The sequence below is a fragment of the Cervus elaphus genome, chromosome 12, assembly GCF_910594005.1.
Source record: "Cervus elaphus chromosome 12, mCerEla1.1, whole genome shotgun sequence".
Taxonomy (NCBI): Eukaryota; Metazoa; Chordata; class Mammalia; order Artiodactyla; family Cervidae; genus Cervus; species Cervus elaphus.
In genome coordinates this window covers 78,011,204-78,029,444 of record NC_057826.1, presented here as the reverse complement: position 1 = coordinate 78,029,444, position 18,241 = coordinate 78,011,204, and the positions used below count along the sequence as shown (strand labels likewise).

The 18,241-nt window shown below is 43.2% G+C and overlaps 1 long non-coding RNA gene and 3 gene segments (V, D, J or C); 1 reads left to right on the top strand and 3 right to left on the bottom strand.

Annotated features, from left to right (window-relative positions):
* Positions 1–18,241, bottom strand: part of LOC122704603 — a 331,762-nt gene that overhangs the window by 208,313 nt on the left and 105,208 nt on the right.
* LOC122704602 overlaps positions 1–18,241 on the bottom strand; it is a 180,795-nt gene that overhangs the window by 122,216 nt on the left and 40,338 nt on the right.
* On the top strand, positions 223–15,264 carry LOC122704661. Of its 2 annotated transcripts, XR_006343906.1 has the most exons (4): positions 223–795; positions 2,642–5,792; positions 6,955–7,072; positions 14,788–15,264. It is a non-coding gene; the product is annotated as an uncharacterized LOC122704661 (long non-coding RNA). The 2 variants fall into 2 exon arrangements; XR_006343905.1 differs by lacking the exon at positions 6,955–7,072.
* LOC122704607 lies at positions 8,434–17,074 on the bottom strand. The segment is given in 3 exon segments: positions 8,434–8,917; positions 16,357–16,763; positions 16,921–17,074. Coding segments are annotated over 3 exon segments (465 nt in total).

The following is an 18,241-nucleotide window of genomic DNA, read 5'->3' as shown; positions in this document are numbered from 1 at the left end:
ATAATATGCATGGGTACACTTTGTGACTGACCTATAGAGACACCTACCCTTAGATCATTGTGGAAGATGGGAAGAGTAGGCTTTGCTGTAACCTGTGAGGAGCCAGGGGCTTCCCAGGTGGTCCTAGTGGTCAAGAATGCACCTGCCAATGCAGGAGACATAAGAGGCACAGGTTTTATCCCTGGGCTGGGAAGATCCCCTGGAGGAGGGCATGGCAACCCACTCCAGTATTCTTGCCTGGAGAATCCCATGGACAAAGGATCCTTGTAGACTACAGTCCATAGGGTCGCACAGAATTGGACATAACTGAAGTGACTTAACACGCACACACACAGGCAGAGCCAGAGGAGTTGCACTGTGAGGGCAGCCAGTAGTAAGTCCCTCCTCTCTCACTGTAGTTTCAAGAATCTCCAGGGAGAATCGGCCTTTGCAATTGGGGCCATAAATGGCCAAAAATGGCCTCGGAATATTGGGGCCATAGAAGTCTCCTTGTTGGTATATAAAGTTCAGGGAGCCATCTTGGTTCCTCTGACACTAGTATATCATGAAATTATTAATTTCCCTGCCCCTGTCATTTGGCACTGCAAAATATCGCTCTTTCTAAAAGGAACAAACATCTCTTCTTGCTCCAACAAGACATCTGACTTGATTCCCGAAAAACAAAGTCAAAGGAAAAGAAGAGAGAGAGGAGCCCCATCAGAGTGTCAAGGGGCTGTAGTATCAGAGTGGCATTACGGAGCCACCTTCCAGTTTCGTCTTCTCATCGTCTCTCCCGGGAGTCATTTCATCAGGGAGGTAATTTTTCCATTCACCCAATTATTAGGCAAACATCCACTCACTTCTATGGTGGGCTTGGCTCCTTGAGGGTGACAACATTTCGGGCTCTTCAGGGCTCACCTGGCCCAGGAAGAAGCTGGAGGTTCTGCAGTTCTGAGGCTCCAAGGTGGCTCCTACCCAGGCAGCTGAGTGGCAGGAGATGTGCTGCGTGGCTTCCCTGAGTTCTGAAGAGTCTGCTTCTGGGACTGTCTCCCCGTCCTTCCTTCCTCATCTCACCCTCAGTGCCTCTGGCACTCATCTGTGTGCTGTTGGGCTTGCCTGTGGACAACGCAGAAATGAGCCCGAATCAGCAGATGTTCTGCCCCCAGAAAACAGCCTCACCAGTTTTACAGACAATCTGGGGGCTTTTTCTTTCTCCTGCAAATGGCAGCATCTCCCTCATAGAGTGAGGCCAATATTTTGGCAGGACACATGTACTATTTAGATTCAGACAGCTTTTAATCTTCCTTCCCCCCTAGTTGTGGATGTTCCTTTTATTTTTTGTTGCAGTATATTTATTTTGGATCTTTTATTTATGTACCCAGGGAGCTGCTTCCTAGAAAGGGAGATAGACTTTGCCAAAATGCCCATCTTCCACAGGACCAGGGCCCATAACTGTCACACAGGATTTAACGGAAAATATGATTGCATTGGATTTAATTTTTAGTAGCAGCTAAGTGTCTCCTGTAGTACTCTGCTCATGTCAAGGGCCCTGTAAGTGTCGATGCTATACTAGGGAAAGCACAGCACAAAATAAGCATAATGGGAAGATGGAGTAAGTGGAGCGGGCAATGAAAATTAAATGAGAAAAAGCAAAGTTAAAGCATGAAAGAAGGCTTAATGGGGTATTGTAGAATTAGCTACTGAAAGGACAAAGTAGAATAAACTAAAAATAAAAAGGAAATATCACAGCTTAGACAAGAGGAGTGTAGAGGCAGAGGAAAACTGGAGAGGTAATTAGCACAATCAGCTCCACCTTGATGCAGTGGTTCTCCATCTTGGCCTCACACTGGCATCCTCTGGGGAGTTTTGAAAAATACTGAAGCCTGGGTGCTAACCACAGAGAGTCTGATTTAATTGGTCAGAGATGAGGTCCAGGCATCAGGATGTAAAGAAATCTCCTTAGTTAATTCTGATGTGCAGGTAAGGTTGAAAACCACTGTGTAAGAGAATCATTTAGTAAAACAAAGAATATATCTTATAGTACAGTGAAGGCTTATTATAGTGTTAGCCTCGGGAACAAGCCAAAACCTGTGGCCAGATGTCACCTATGACTGGGACAGTCTGTCAGTCTCATCCTTTTCTCCAGGACCAAGAGAGGACCCTCAATAACTCTCCTCTCTGGTGATGGCTCACTGCCCACCTCCTATGGATCAGAGGGCAGGAGGGCCTGTTGAGGTCAGCTTCAGCTATCTCCTGGTTGCCCTGAACGCCTACAGCAGTGCTGGGCACTAAGTAGGTGTTTAGTAAACAGTTGTTAAGTGCTTTTGTCCTTGTCCTTCTGGGTCCTTCTCTGCCAATTAAAATGGGCAAAGCCTATGATTCTTGGTTCCTCCTCTTCATTCTGCCCTGACCATCAAGATCTAAATTATACCCTACTCGACTTCCTCCTGAGAGGGTGAATTCAGCCAGGAGAGCATGCTGGCTGTAATTTCTTAGGTTGGACAGCACATCACCATGTGTGTGGGATGGGACACAGCCTGCAGCACCAGACCCACAGGGTCATGGGTTCTTGATGTGTTTCATCATGTTCTCTTTTCCTTCCCTTTCTTGCTCCCACCCTCCCTCCCTGTTTCCTTCCTTGATTCTGTCCTGTAATTCCCAGGCTCACAGCAGAGCACAGTCATCCAAGGGGACCTGCCATAAAGAGTGAAAATGTGTGCAGTGCCCTGAAGTGGCCACGTGGTCTTGGAGGGGGTGAATTACCTTCTGCTCTCCTGAAACTGCTGATTTCACAGTGAAGATTGCTGCCACAGTGACAGCTGTGGGTAGAATGTAAATCTATTGCTGTCTCCGGCACTCCTCTTTCTTTTCCCCTGCCTGCTGGAATCACCGTGGGGGTCTGGTGGTCCTCAGGTGGAACATGGAGAGGCCAGAACAGAGCTGTTCATGCTGATAAGAGGCTAATCCTATGCCTTTGTCGAAAGAAGTCTATTTATAAAATAGCAAACCCCAAACAATAGTAATTTTGTACTTCCATCCAACAATATCCAATAGAGAGGAAAAAGCTGGAAAAACCTGGATTGGGCCCAGAGGTTATTTGTTTTGCAGGCTTGGAATAGAAGCCTGTAAAGCCTCCCCCTCTGTAATATTTCTCTGTACATAAGAAAAAACACCCTGACTCTCCTCCCCTAAAGGGGAGAAAAATATTTTTCTCAAGGTTCTTATTTGGCAGTAGAACTGGGGAACAGGTCAGAGAGAGGGAGAAGATAAATTTTTTTTTTCTCCTTTGGAGATGGGAGTTTATGAGACTGTAGAATGTCTGTGTTTCCATGCCTTTAAGGAGCTCCAGTTCTGTAACTTGGGCACCATGTAAAATTAAGCTATTATACATCTTACATCCTCTAACCTGCCAAGGTGCCCAAGGCAGAGGGCAGTGACAGTATTGGGCTCTCCCAGAACCCCAGGGAAATCCCCTGCCTTACCTTCCACAGGGAAGCAAACCAAGCCCTTTATCCTCCAATCAAAGGGAGAGGAAATAGCTGAGGCCTCCCCTGAGGGTGAACTCTTCCCACTCTACCTCAAGCAAGAGACACTGAGATGCCCCTTTTCTCTGGTTGGGACTGTGCTGCCAGAGGAGGCGAAATGCCAAGATGGAGAGGCCTCACTTTCTCTTCCTTGGGAGAAGGATGTGGTGGCCCAGCTGCCAGGACAGGTGTGGCTCCCACAGCCGCCAGCAAACACTTGGGTCATCCATACTTTTTCTGATTGGCCTTCTAGCCCAAACACAGCTCCAGGGTATCTCTTACTTCTTGGGCTCTGAACTAACACATTTTTTTACTTAGTTTTATCACAGGTTGGATGGGAAAAAGGAATGAGACTGAAAGAATGCTAAAACATGCGGTCAGTTCTAAAGATACAGAGCTGAGGAAAAAAATGGAAGGAAAACATGGACACACTCTAGGGTGCTTTGGGGAGGGCAGCTGGGTAGATTAAAAAAAAAGTGGCCAGGAGGTAGCTCTGGGGGCTGGAAAAAGAGACTCTGAAACCAGTGAAGTGGGAAAGTCAGTATGTGAGTGGATGTTGGTCTGACAGCAGCTTGGGTTACCATAACCCTTGTCATGTCCCAGGAACAGCATCCATGCATTTGCTGCTGCCCCCTTGCCATATCCTCTGTAACTCTGACATTCTCCTTGGTTATGTGGGGTTTGTGACGAGTCTCTGGTAGAAAGTGGGCATGGGTATAGGGCCAAGGACTGGGGTAAACACAATGTTATCCATATATCATATTCACCATGGCTGGAGACACAATAGTTACAAGTGGTTGTTTTATGATGACCACAGTGTCGCTGTGTTCAAGTCTAGTTTAGAATGCAGGTGCTGTTATATTAATCATGGAAGTGACAAGTTAAAGGGCTGTTAACACTGAGCTGCATAATGAACACTTGGTATGAGTGAATGAAGAGAATGCTGAGTAGAAATACAAGCTACCCAAGTTGGCAGGGCTTTAATTGCCGAGGAGTCTGAGAGTTTGCACACGTGCGTGACTGAGAAGTGACTGTGAACTGGGACGTTACCAAAGAGAGTGAAGGAAGAAGCATGGGCAGTGAAACAGTCCCGCGCGAGGAAGAACCTCAGCATCCATCAAATGGAAGCAACACTTGAGTGAAATCACGGTCTGTGACAGAGCACACAACATCAATCTAAACTGACCTCAGTGTCCAGGCTGCAGTGAGAAATCGGGGATGCAGGAAAATAAAAGATGCAGAGGGAAGGGCACATGCCAAGAAGATGGGCTGAAGAGCCCAGGGAAAGGGGATTTTTTGCAAGACTCAACTGACAGACAATCATCTATCTCTGTCAGAGGACCTTATTTTCAGACATGCCAGCTCAAGTTCCAGATTGGTGACCCAGAGACTGCGGTGTGCTAGGAGAACTGTTGCTTCCACTCACAATCTGCCGCGTTTGTGTTGACTTACAACGTGGCTGGGGACTCAACTGGACTGCATACTAAATGCCTGGTAGAATTCCTAAAACCGCTGTTGGCCCAGAGAACCCTTTGTTAATAAATATTACAGCACAATCTGTGTTTATTAAGGGAAGTGTGATAGGGAAAGGAAACTAGCAGGAAAAGAAAATAGAGTTTAAAATGCCACGGTAGTTGCAAAATATTTATTTTTATGGAAGAGAGGTAATCCAGATGATTTTCCTCTCATTTTGAAAGACTAAACCCTAAGCTTCAAGCATGTGGAGGCCAAGGACAGATTTTTTTCAGGGCAACCACAATTAGTTAAAGCAGCTTCTGTGTACACACACCAAGGGGCTATGGGGTCATGTCTACATTATAACCAGGGCCTCTCTGTATGGTCATCATGACCCCCAACACACTTTAGCAGATCATCAAGTACAAACAGGCTCTTGGATTTTCTCTAGACAATCCTTAGCTTCCATCAGTCCTCTTTTCTTCTAAATGTATGTGAGACGAGCTGATTTTGATGGGTAGAAGAGGCCTTGGGAAGAGCTCGGAAAAGAACAGGATCAAAATTCAGATGAAGGAACAGAGGTACAGTTGCCACAAGCTATTATAGCAGCTGTTGAAGCATCTTCCTGGAATCCAGGAGGTCTTCCTCTTTTGTCCTCCTCTTTGGTTCTGAATCTAAATCAAGGAATCAGCACTATGTGGTTGAACCCTTGCTCTAGTTGGGTGGGACAGTTTTAGGCCAACCTTTGTCATTTGCTTTTATCTTTTCTTTTCAAAGGAAGGAGCAGATACAAATGGGCCTGACACACCAGCCTTGCCAGATGGGCTGTGGCAGGTAGGCAATTTATTAATATAAAACCTTTGAGGCAGCTCCGGTGACCACAAGGGATGATATTGGCTCCATTTAGCATTTTTAAATTTAAGTATTCACCTCATGTCAAAGTATGTATCTGTGTTCTCTCATCTGAGGTTGTTCATTTGGAAATACAGAAGGATGAGGCATTATTTCTTTAAATAAAATATTCCCTTTCGTTACTGGCTGTGTGTCAGAGATCCCTAAAGCAGAAATTCAGCTCACACATTAAATTCAATAATCATATATTAAACACTTACTATGCAACACCCCGTAGAAACTGGAGATGAAACAGAATTCCTACCCTCAAGGGGTTTATAAATTAGGAGGAGCATAAAGGAAGTTTCTAAACAATCATGGAAAAAGAGAGAAAACATGAAATGACTCAAGAGAGTTAAGTGCAGAGAAAAGAAATAAATTTAAAAAAGAGAGCAAGAGAGAGGTGTAAGAGCTAGGGTGGTTCAACTGGGGGGAGATCTTATCTTCAAAGGGGAGTTTTGCATTGGAGATATTAATTTGGGGGTCTTGACCATGTCTGTGGAATTCAACTCTGTGAGCATAAATGAGATCACCGAGGGGAAGATACAGAAAGGAAGAGGGACCTGGACAAGGGCCCTTGGTGCTCTGTATTCAGAAGTTAGGTAGAAGAGTCTCCAAGGGGACTGAGAAGGAGAGGCCAGTGGTATAGAGGAAAATCAGCAAAGTACAACATCTCAGAAGTTAAGCCTGGAAAGCTCTGCAGCTCAAGAATAGAGATGCAGACAGAGAGAATGGACTTATGGATATGGGGAGGGAAGGGGAGGGTGGGATGAACTGAGAGAGTATCACTGACATATATACACTACTGTGTGTAAAATAGCTAGTGGAAAGCTACTCCGTAAGGCAGGGAGCTCAGTTCAGTGCTCTGTGATGACCTAGATGAGGGACGGGGCTGGTGGTGGGAGGGAGGTCCAAGAGGGAGGGGACATATGTATGGTTGATTCACTTCTTTGTACAGCGGAAACAAACACAACATTGTAAAACAATTATATTCCAATAAAAAGAAAAAAAAATGGATGGCCAGTGGTAAAGTACACAGGTGAGAGGTTGTATAGTTGTTGGCTATTCCTTTCTCTGCTTTATGTCTGTCTCCTCTTATCTTAAGGAGGGCAAGGCCCCTGTTTAGCTCAAACATGTACTCAAACACGTCTGGCGTGGCATTTGGCACAGAAAGGACTCAAGATATATTTCATGCATAAAGGAAGAATTAAAGCCGGCCCAAGGTATGTGTAGATGGTGACTGCAGCCATGAAATTAAAAGACGCTTACTCCTCGGAAGGAAAGTTATGACCAACCTAGATAGCATAATAAAAAGCAGAGACATTACTTTGCCAACAAAGGTCCGTCTGGTCAAGGCTATGGTTTTTCCAGTGGTCATGTATGGATGTGAGAGTTGGACTGTGAAGAAAGCTGAGCGCCAAAAAATTGATGCTTTTGAACTGTGGTGTTGGAGAAGACTCTTGAGAGTCCCTTGGACTGCAAGGAGATCCAACCAGTCCATCCTGAAGGAGATAAGTCCTGGGTGTTCATTGGAAGGACTGATGCTGAAGCTGAAACTCCAATACTTTGGCCACCTGATGTGAAGAGTTGACTCATTGGAAAAGACTCTGATGCTGGGAGGGATTGGGGGTAGGAGGAGAAGGGGATGACAGAGGATGAGATGGCTGGATGGCATCACTGACTCGATAGGCATGAGTTTAAGTAAACTCTGGGAGTTTGTGATGGACAGGGAGGCCTGGCGTGCTGCGATTCATGGGGTCGCAAAGAGTCGGACACAACTGAGCGACTGAACTGAACTGAACTGAAGGTGTGTGTGCTTAGGCAGGCAAAAAAATAGTATCTGAATAGCATCTTCGTATTCCTAACATGGAGTAAGATTTTAGCAAGAATGCAGGCCTCCTTTTGGAGGCCTGTACAGAGCCACCGGCTTCAGGCATAACCCCTCTCATCATCACTAATCCTTCAATCTGGATGCCCAGGAATAAGAAAACAGTAAGAATCCACTGGGTGATTCTCCGATAATCTTTGAGAGCAGTGTTAGCCACTAGCCTTTCCCTTCTCCAGGTGATCTTCCCAACCCAGGGATTGAACCCAGGTCTCCTGCATTGCAGGTGGATTCTTTACTATCTGAGCCACAACGGAAGCCCAAGAATACTGGAGTGTGTAGCCTATCCCTTCTCCAGCTGATGTTCCTGATCTAGGAAATGAACCAGGGTCTCCTGCATTGCAGGCAGATTCTTTACCAAATGAGCTATCAGGAAGCCCACTAGAATCTCACGAGATATTAATGGTTGTGCCATTATAGAAAGCATTCTCTGAACCTGGTTCTGGCTACGTAGGCATCTTTACAGTAGGAGTTCTCAGAGCACATAACATGCTAAGAAATAATTGTGAATGCTAATAGAGATCTATTAAGGTAGAGCATTTGCCAAACTTATTTGACTATGGGATTTTTTTAAATTGCTTAATAACCGTTAACATCTTGAGGGATAGTGACATTCTAAAGAACAATTTGGCAAGCGTGGTCTCTGAGTTTTTCTAAGAAGAAAAAAATATCAAATTCATTTTTTAAAAAATTTGTTTATTTTTTAATTGAAGGATAATTGCTTTACAGAATTTTATTGGTTACTGCCAAACATCAACACGAATCAGCCATAGGTATATATATGTCAAAATCCTTTTTAATTGATGTGGGAAAAAGTCTCCATGTTGGATATGAATGACATGGATGGAGTCAAAGGGTGTGGTAGGTTGTATCATTATTATTGTATTCACTTATATTCACAAGTATTTGATCCTCCCTTTTATTTGAAAAAGATGAATTCCTGCATGTTGCTTCATTTCCTATGGTGCCTTCTGAGGGAGGGGTACGAGTTCCTGCCCAGCTGAGTTTGAGTGTGGCCCAAAGGCTTTGATCAATGAACATGGGTGGACATAATGTATGTCATGTCCAAGCAGATGCTCTGAGGAGCACTCTGCCAGAGTTTCTGCCAGCAGCTCTTTTTTTCTTCTTCCTCTGTCATGAGAACAATGTGTCCCAAATAGTGAGTTATCTTTCAGTTTGGATTCTGGAATGAGAAGATGCAGGGAGCAGAGCTTAGCAGGCATCTTGAAGCCACCAACTTGTTGTAAAAGTAGGAATAACAGAAAAAATGTTTAAGCTATTGTCATATTGGTGCTGTTTGTTACTGTAGCAGAGTTGACAAATACAAAGAGGGAAATATGGAAGGCTGCTATAAATATGAGTTTCTTTCCTGAGCTCCCAGAAGAGAGACCATCCTGGAGAAGAAGCAGAAAACACAGTGGCTCAGTTTGTAGCTGAATTTTTTTATACTTCACTGGAGAAAAGTTAGGCTTTTGCTCTGGTGAGAAACAACTCTATAAAATGAGATGACTCCATCAGCTTAGATAGAGATTTGTAGACTTAGTGTAGACTACAGATGCTGACATATCTAAGAGGAAATCTCAATATTTCAAACTGAATGAAGGAAGTCAAAGGACACACAGAAGCGAATGTTCATAACTAGTCCTACTGGCACTATTTGCCTCCCTGTAGAGTGCGTTGGGCTTCCCTGGTGTCTCAGTTACTTTCTCTTTTTTGACATTTAAATTACATTGTTAAGGTGAATAAAGATAATTGATAGTTTTGCATTAAATTATTATAAATTAAATAAAATCAGATGGATATGCAAAGCAAAAGTGCACATATTTATTATTCTTAGCATTTCATTAATTTACAAAAACTGGTTCAAAGTTTAAATAACTGAACTAATGACAATTTTATTTACTACATCCATGTAAATCCAGAAGTAATATCAAGTTTCTGCATTACTTTCCTAACAGTCTCTCCACATTTCCTCATAGTTCCCATTAGCAGGATGGGTGTGCCCCATATCACCAAATTCTGGGAAATCTCTGAGGTTTGGGAAGGCTCTTCAATAAGAACAAAAAGTTGGAAAGGGTGACCATTATCCAAGGAAATAATGTTCTTTCCCTCCCCCTTTCCTCTTTGCTTTTCTTAAATCTTTATCTCCTCAACCCATACCATTCCCATTTAGCTGGTCTGTTCTGTGGTGTGCACAGCAGTGGTACTTTGGAAATCTCTAAGCTTTGCTTGGCAGGGAATTTGCTGCATCTGTGGTTAAAGAGCCCCTGTGAAAGCTCTGATAGACATTAGCTTTCCCACAAAAAGAGACTGATTGTGTCTAGCCTAAGTTCAGTAAATTTCCATCTGTTTTCAGTATGTTTGTTTGTTTAAATTGTAGGTATCATACAGCCAAAGGTACGTGTGTGTGCGCGCATGCGTATATATACTTAGCTATCAAGGATTTTCATCTTTCTTCCTGGATCATCTTCAGGTCATCTTGGTCATCTTCCAAGCATATATTGCTTCAAAGAAGTAGTGTTTTCTCTGTTAGGAGCTCACCTCACTTCCTATGAGAAGCCATCCCCAGCTCTAGGCCATCACTTCCCTCTCTATGTTCTCACAGCTGTGTGCTCCTTCCTCTGTTAATGTCTTTAATTTCTTGTCTGTTTCTCCCACTAGGAAGAACACCTTGAGGACAGGAATTGAGCCTTAGTGGTTTCTAATGCTCAGCATGTGGCACAGCACCAGGAATATTGTGCGTGCTCAGTACATGTTTGAGGGATGAGGGTATCCATCCCTGTAATTATAGACTTGTGTATTTTAATAATATAGCTACTGAAAATACCCATCCGAGATCCAAAACACCAAAAAGGCTCATTAGAAGCCCAGCCAGGAGTCACTGAGAAGATAATCATCTTCATAATCATATTGGCCCCTCTGATTTCTCATAGCTGGCCAGTTTCTCTGGACAGATTTTGTTTACCTGTCCCAGGTCCCTGTGTGGGAACTGGCTCAAATATACAGAGGATAGATCCTCTGACCATCTCAGTTGTCCAGTATGCCCTGAAATAGGCTCTTGAGTACATCAGACAACTAGAGAAAGGATGGAAATCACTGGTTTCTGAGAACACTTGGTCTGTAGCACAGGGTGACTCTGGAGACTTCAAGATCACCCCAAAGTGAGAATATAGCAAGGCTTGGGACCTACCTGCAGCCCAGAGTCAGTGATGATCACCAAATTTTGGGAAATTCTGGAATCTAGGAGAGTCATCCAATTATTCATAGAAATTTATTTTTGCAATTTGTCAGGTTTAAGACAAGCAAGAGCAGATAGATTCCTCGGTGTCTCAGAGCTTTCAAACTAATGAGAAACTAAACGTTAATTAAATTAGTGAAATATATTGCAGACAGAAATATGAATGCATACTTAAAACCCCAAATCTGAACTTGCTGGGACATCTCGACACATATGAAGAACTGGTGTGTAAACTTTGATCCAAAAGATGAATAGGAGTTAAATAAGTGATGAGGAAACAGAAGAAGTATTCCATAAGGAGGAAACACTATGTGCAAATGTCCTGGGGTGGAAGGATACCTGGTGCATTTAAGCAACTGGAGGAAGACCTCTTTGACAGGAACATGAAAAATGGAAGGAGAGAAGGTGAGAGGTACTGGAAGTAGAGATTAGAAGAGGTCAAATTGTGCAGAATCTTAGAGGTCTCTTTAAGGATTTTGGTCTTTTGCATATAAGCAATGGGAAGTAATTTAGAGGATTTTAAATCAGGGATCTGACATGACTGTGATTGTATTTTGAATGGATCACATTGGCTGTAGGGAGGATATGTTGAAAGGTCCCAGAGACCAGGTAGCTTGTTCAAAAGGCTGATGAAACATTTCAAGAGAAAATGGTAGTTTGGATCCAGGTGTTAGTGGTGGAGGATGAAAAGAAGTGTATGGATTTGAGATGATATGTAACATAGGAAACCTTGGGAAAGGATCATATTTAAAGCCACGTTCTTGACCTAAGTCTTGGAGTTCTGCTGAGGTAATTTTGAAGCATCTACATGAATATGCTAAAAAATCAGTATACATAGAATGAATACAGCTCAGGTGAATACATACTTCATGTATTCACAGTCAACTCGTATTTATTAACTACTCACTATATGGTAGTCATTGTACTGAGAATTGTATGGAACAGAAAAATATATTGAACTTGGATTCTTTTCTTGAAAGAGTTCAGAATGTATGAGACAGTAATAAGGAATGGTTGAGAGTATTTGGTATTAAGAAATGAGGATTTGGAGGTTGGATGTGATAGCTGTCTTCAAATAGTTGAGAATATGAGGGTTGAACTTAGTGTTCACAATGTGTAACAAACACCAACATAATAAAGTTACAGGGAGGCAGACTTTGATCTGCATTAAGAAGTGATTTTTTAATGTAAGGACTATCACTGAAAATACTTGAGACTGAAAGATCGTTTACTCAATCAATATTTAATGAACATGTAAATTGAATGGAGAGATTCCTACTTGACCTTTAAGATCCCTTCCGGCTTTCAAATTCAACGATTCTAATTTTCTGTTTAAACTCTTAATTGTTTAGGATGAAGGTCACATCTTGGATTTCCTTGAGTCCATTTCCTCACTCCGCCCCTTCCTATATCTTCCCTGGGCACTTTCAGGATTCTGTAATGAGTCATTTCTTTAAGGTTGTGACACCTCATGATAGAAATGACATTCTCTTTCTTGGTTTGATGCAGAGGAAGAAGTGTACTCTGATTTTCTTTTTTTCCCCTCTTGCCTCTTACTCCATACTATGGCTTCAGGATATTGAATGACTTGTTTGTAAGTGCAGCCAATGGAGGCCACTGTTCTTGGACATAAGGTACCTTCTTTTTTTCCTCTTTCTTACACGGTAACTTCTTGCACCTTTTGAGCCATCAGGGCCTTCATTTCCAGCCACACAGGATGCCCAGGGACTCTCTTGCTTGGGAACCTGGTGGAAGTGGCATGCTTATTGTCACCCCCTGACAGCTGACCTCAGAGACTTTTTCACACACTCTGGGATTTCTCTTTACTGTTCTGAACTCTTTCAAGTGAGCCATTTTCATGCTGGATAACAATCAAAGAAAGCAGGATAATAGGGATAACAATAAAATAAATTTATTCAACCCTCAATCATCTCTACCAATGCAGTAGGGAAGAACTAGGACAATACAAAAATATTGGCTGACGTTCATATCACTCATTTGGCTCTGGGATTTCGGCAGAAACACTTGGTCCATGCTCATACTATATTAGAGCTTTTGGTGGCCCTATCTCCACCCACGTCTGAGGCTTCAAGTATTACGTAAAAGGCTTTCTTATCTGCCTCCTGGTAAGTTCAGGGATTTCTCCAGGCCTTTACTTTTAATTCTTGTCTGATTTGTTTTTTCATTGTTTTCTGCAGATTGTTACTGGGCAGTCTGCTTGCTTTCCCCTCAAATGTCCCTTTTCCTTGGCTCCAGGCTGTTTTTCATGCTCACCCCATTCCCGTTTTGGATTCTGAGTTATCTCATCCCAATATGGGCCAGAACTTCATGTTTTCGTCCATCCTGCAGGAGGAACGGACAACTGGAGACATGTGGTCTTATCTTCCATCCCTTTTCTTCCCCATCAGACTTAATCAGACACTAATGATTCATGTGTTTTTTTTATTTATTTTTTTTCTGATTTGATTTTGAGTTGAAGGTGTGTAACACAAGGTCCTGGGTTGCAGTAGATAATCCAGGAAGGTCACATGGTGTGTTAAAGAGTACACTGACTCAATAAATATTAATTCATTTCCTTATCTGCTTGTGGATAAATGAGAAATGGTCATACCTAGAATTTATGTAATGCCTTCTTCCAAGGAGCATACAAGGACACAATAGCACCTCAGTGAGACCATTTATTATATTAGTAACACAAATAATCTGTAACCTGATTTGAGGATGACTGATTGCTTATTGTGAGTCTCACACCTGGCTGCACATCAGAGTCCCTTCAGGAGCTTTTTACAAAAATAGATTCTTGGGTGACATTAGTGAAAAATTGATTTATATGTCTCCATGAAATTTTTCAATAATGACGGGTTCCTTAGACCAGTGGTTCTCAAACCTTAATATGCTTATAATTCATCTAGGGAATCTTAATAAAATGCAGTCTGATTCAGTAGACCTAGAGTGGACCTGAGATTCTACATTCTGACAAACCTCTAGGTGATGCTGATGATGTTGGTCCAGAGACCAAATTTGGAACAGGAGGTCTTAGACCAGAGAGGGGAAGAGAAGAGGACAGGGAGGGGAGGCTGAAGTACCTGGGAGCTAGAGCTCTATGCTCACACCAATGCAATCAAAATCTCCAGATACATTCCAGACATTGGTATATTCAAAGAGTTTCCCAAGTAAGTCAAATATGCAGTTGGAATTAAAAACTGTTGTTCAAGAGATTCTTTGATCATATCTAGTGCCCATTTCTCTGTCATCAGGGCAGAAGAACTTGGAGATATCCAACAGTTCTTTTTCTGCTTATATCAGAATTTCTCAGACATGTCCTTGGACCACCTGCATCATAATCGCCCAGGGTCCTTGTTATAAATACATGTTCCTAGGCCTGCCCCCAGATACGCTGAATTAGAATCTTTGTAGATTGGGTTCAGAATTGGATTGGAAACAATCTCTCTTAGTGCTTTGCCTACACAATAAAGTTTGAGAAAATCTGGCTTATAAGATAAAATCAAATCTCTTTGGTCATGTAGCCAGGAGGGTTTAAACAAGTTGGTCTCAAGCAGAGCTTTCGCTCTCTCTTTTCCAGCTCTGTGGCATTAATCCCTGGTGGGAGGAAGCCTCTGATGCAGCCCCCAATGAGCCCTACTTCCTGGTATTCATTCATGCTCTCACATAATCTCCTTCCTTCGAGTATGGGCTGCACTTACTGACTCATTTCTACTAAATGATATATGGCAGATGCAATGGAATGCTGCTGCTAAGATTGTTTCCAAAAGACTGTGCCTTCCATCTTGGATGCTCTCTCTCCTTTGCTGTAGGGAAGTAAGTACCATGCTATGATGGAACCTGTGGAGGAGTCTACCTGAGGACTCAAGTTCTGCCAACATCCACATGAATGAACCTGAAAGTGGATTCTCTTCCAGCTGATGCTTGAGATGACCGCAGCCTGATGAGAGACCCTGGAGGACCCAGCTAAGACACACCTGGATTCTTGACCCATATAAACTGTGAGATAATAAATGCTTTGAACCTTTCCAAGTGTTGTGGTAATTCATTATATAAAGGTAGATACCCAGTGCACTCGCCTTGAAATAGCCTTCTTCCTCCTTCCCACTTATCCAAGTCCCAACTCGTTCAAACCTTAGCTGTCCTAGGAAACTTTTCTCATACCGATTGTCCTTTCATGAACTCCTGGAACACTGCATGTGAAGTCGCAGCACTCACTGTTAGATTGTACTTGCTAGTATTTTTTTAATCATTTATTCATCTCTCTAGTTTTAATTTCTAATGATGTCTTTTAAAATAAGTTATAAATCCACTTATGAGAATACAGCTTAAAGTAGACGTTAACACAGAACTCTTTCTATTCCCATGACCTATACCAATATTATAAACACAGTAAGTGCCCTGTAACTAAATGTGTGATGAAGGTAACATTGGAAAGAATATTGGGAAGAAGGCGTGAGGAAAGTTGTAGTTTTCACATTCACATCTACTCTGTATCCTATTGCCTGACTTTTAACCTTATGTATACAGAGGATTCCAGACAGATAGATACTTGAGCAGAAAAACAAAGAGATGGCTATAAGGCCAATAGGATGAAAGCATTCCCTTGATGATTATGAAATGTTTGTGTCTTTAATCCCTCCTGCACATCAGTTTGCTCCGTGGTGCCTCCAGGCCTTGACTTCCTCTAGTTCCAGACACTTCAGTCTCTTCCATTTCAACTTGTGACTCAGGGATCTATTTTTTTAAAAATTCAGTTGATTTATGACCACTTCAGAAATCTCACATTGCCACAAATATTTGTCTCCAAAGTATCTCTTGGCAACCCACATAACAGAAGGCCATGTGTTATCCCTCCCTGCATTCCCCATGGGTCCCCTGGGCTCCTCTGTCGCTAAGGGAAGATATAAAACATTCACTATCTGAAATAGTTAGGGAGCATCTCAGAAAATGACTGTAGTCATCCTTCATCACAGACTAGGAGTTAAAGCTATCTCTAATAGCTTTGGAAATTTTGATTAGGATGGTAATGGAAAACCATCATTGCTTTATCTGGTTTATGCACACAAAGGCTTTCATGATAAAGACTCTGGGATGAGCTACAGCAAGCACTCCCTAGAGAAGAAATATGTTCATCTCAGCCTCTCCACAATGAGAGGAATTTCTCAGTATTGAAAGCTGGTTTTTTTACCCCCAGTCTTTTCTCAGGAGTCTGTGAGAGAGAAGCAGGGTCCCCTTGGTCTCCCTGTACAAACCCTAACAGACCTTTCTGCCCACTTTGGCTGATAAAGTTCCTCTCCACCAACTACAAAGCTAAGGCCCCAGCTCAACTCCTGACTCTCTTATCAGATGTTCCTGTTGAGGTTATAAAGTGGTCTCACCTCAGGGGTGGTGCTCATTTTAGCCAAAGATGGTCTCTCGTTGGATCTGCTGCCTTGGTTTGACTCGGGGAGATTTGAGGCGATCAGAATCAGGACTGTAGCACTGTGGATGTCGGATCCACAGTAGTAAGTTCCAACATCTTTTATTGTTGCTTTTTGAATGTTGAGTACGTATTGATTTTTTGAAGTATCAATTTTCCCCTTGAAATTACCCCTTACATTTTCATTAGAATTATTGCTTAGTCTGTATACTAAAGTTAAGACGTTATTCTCATTCCTCTTATACCAACTCATCTGATAGTTCTTCCAGTTCCCTCCAGTTACATTGCAACGGAAGGTGGCAGGCTCCCCAAGGAGGACAGTCAGAGTTTTGGTCTCTGATTCCAAAATTACATCCAAAGAGACCCCTGAAAGGGAAAGCCCTGAGTTAGAGAGGCCTCAGAGAAGTCCCTCCGTCCCACGGGGAGGAGTGTCAGAGCCAGGCTCAGCAACACTCTCCCTTTGACCCCAGCAAACTGTTCCTGACTTTCCTGAAGAATAAAAGGCCCATCAGCTTGTCCTTACCTGCCCAGCAGATGGCCAGGTGGAAGAGGGCACAGGTCCACAGCATGGCTTTATGGGGATGACTCTGCGGTGTGCTGGTCCCCTGCCTGTCCCTGCCCAGATCAGCTGCTGTCTAGCCATGGGACGGTTTGTCCGTTGTAAGGGTGGCTGGGGGTTAGCCACTTCCTCAGAGAGAGAGCGACAGGCTTGCAAGGCCACAGGTTAGGCTGTTTATTCAACAAACATGGGCTAATGACATCACAGGTCAAGTACTACTAGGGAGATGTAAGAGCAAACTTCTGACATAAAGATGTAAAGTTCTGCCTTGAGAGTGCTCAGCTTTTTGGGGAGACAGACAGAGAGCAATTGCAAAAGAGTATGAAATGCTATTTTTTTTTTTTTTTAAAGGTGGATCCAAAGCACTCCAGGAGCACAGAAAAAGAGCTGCTTCTGCTTGGGATACTCAGAAGGGGTAACTGTGAACTGAGCCCGGAGAGTTGGGAGGAGGCTCTGTCAGGAGAGCATTTCCAGGAGCTGGAGGCGGAAAGGGCGGTGTGGGCAGGAGCTAGCCAGTCTGCCAGTTGTTGTCCTGCCTCCACTCAGAATCTGTGCAGCTCCCAATTTCCCCTCTGCTCATAGCCACCCCTGCCCCAGGCAAAGCTTTCTTCCCCAGTTGACAGCAATTACGCTACTATCCTAAAGGCCTTCCTGCTTCCAGAATCCTTCCCTGTTTCATCCCTTCTCCATGCAGGCCTCACACTAATTTTTTGTTCAGACCAAAGGGGACCAGGTCACACCTCTGCTGAAACTCCTATTCACTCCCCTTGGCTTTTAGGGGAATGTGAAGATCCTATGTCATGGCCACATGATCTCCTGATCTTCTTCCCTCTCCAGTCTCACTTTGGGCCACTCGTCTGCTTGAACTTAGTACTTCTGCTGCACAAAAAGGACTTGCAGGTTTGAAAATGTATTTTAGTCCTCATACGCCCAGTTTTTGCAGTGGCTGCTCTTTCTTCCTGAAAAAACTGTACCTTCCTTCTCCACTCCCACCTCACCCAGGGGAGGTGTCTCCCAGGGCTCCTTGAACTTGTTGGGTCACGGCACTTATCACCTTTATTATAACTATCTGATAATTTGTTTGTTTTCTGCATTGGACTTTAAGATTCTTTAGGACAAAGATAGCATCTTTGTATTTGCATTCTCAGTGTCCAGCAGAGAGCTTATCAATATGAGAAACTTAACATACCTGCTGATCCAATCAGGAGTTCTCTGTGGGTCCTCCTGACTCTCAAGGAGACTGGTGGGTTGCTCATCTAAGTGATGTCTGAGATTAGGGGAGGAT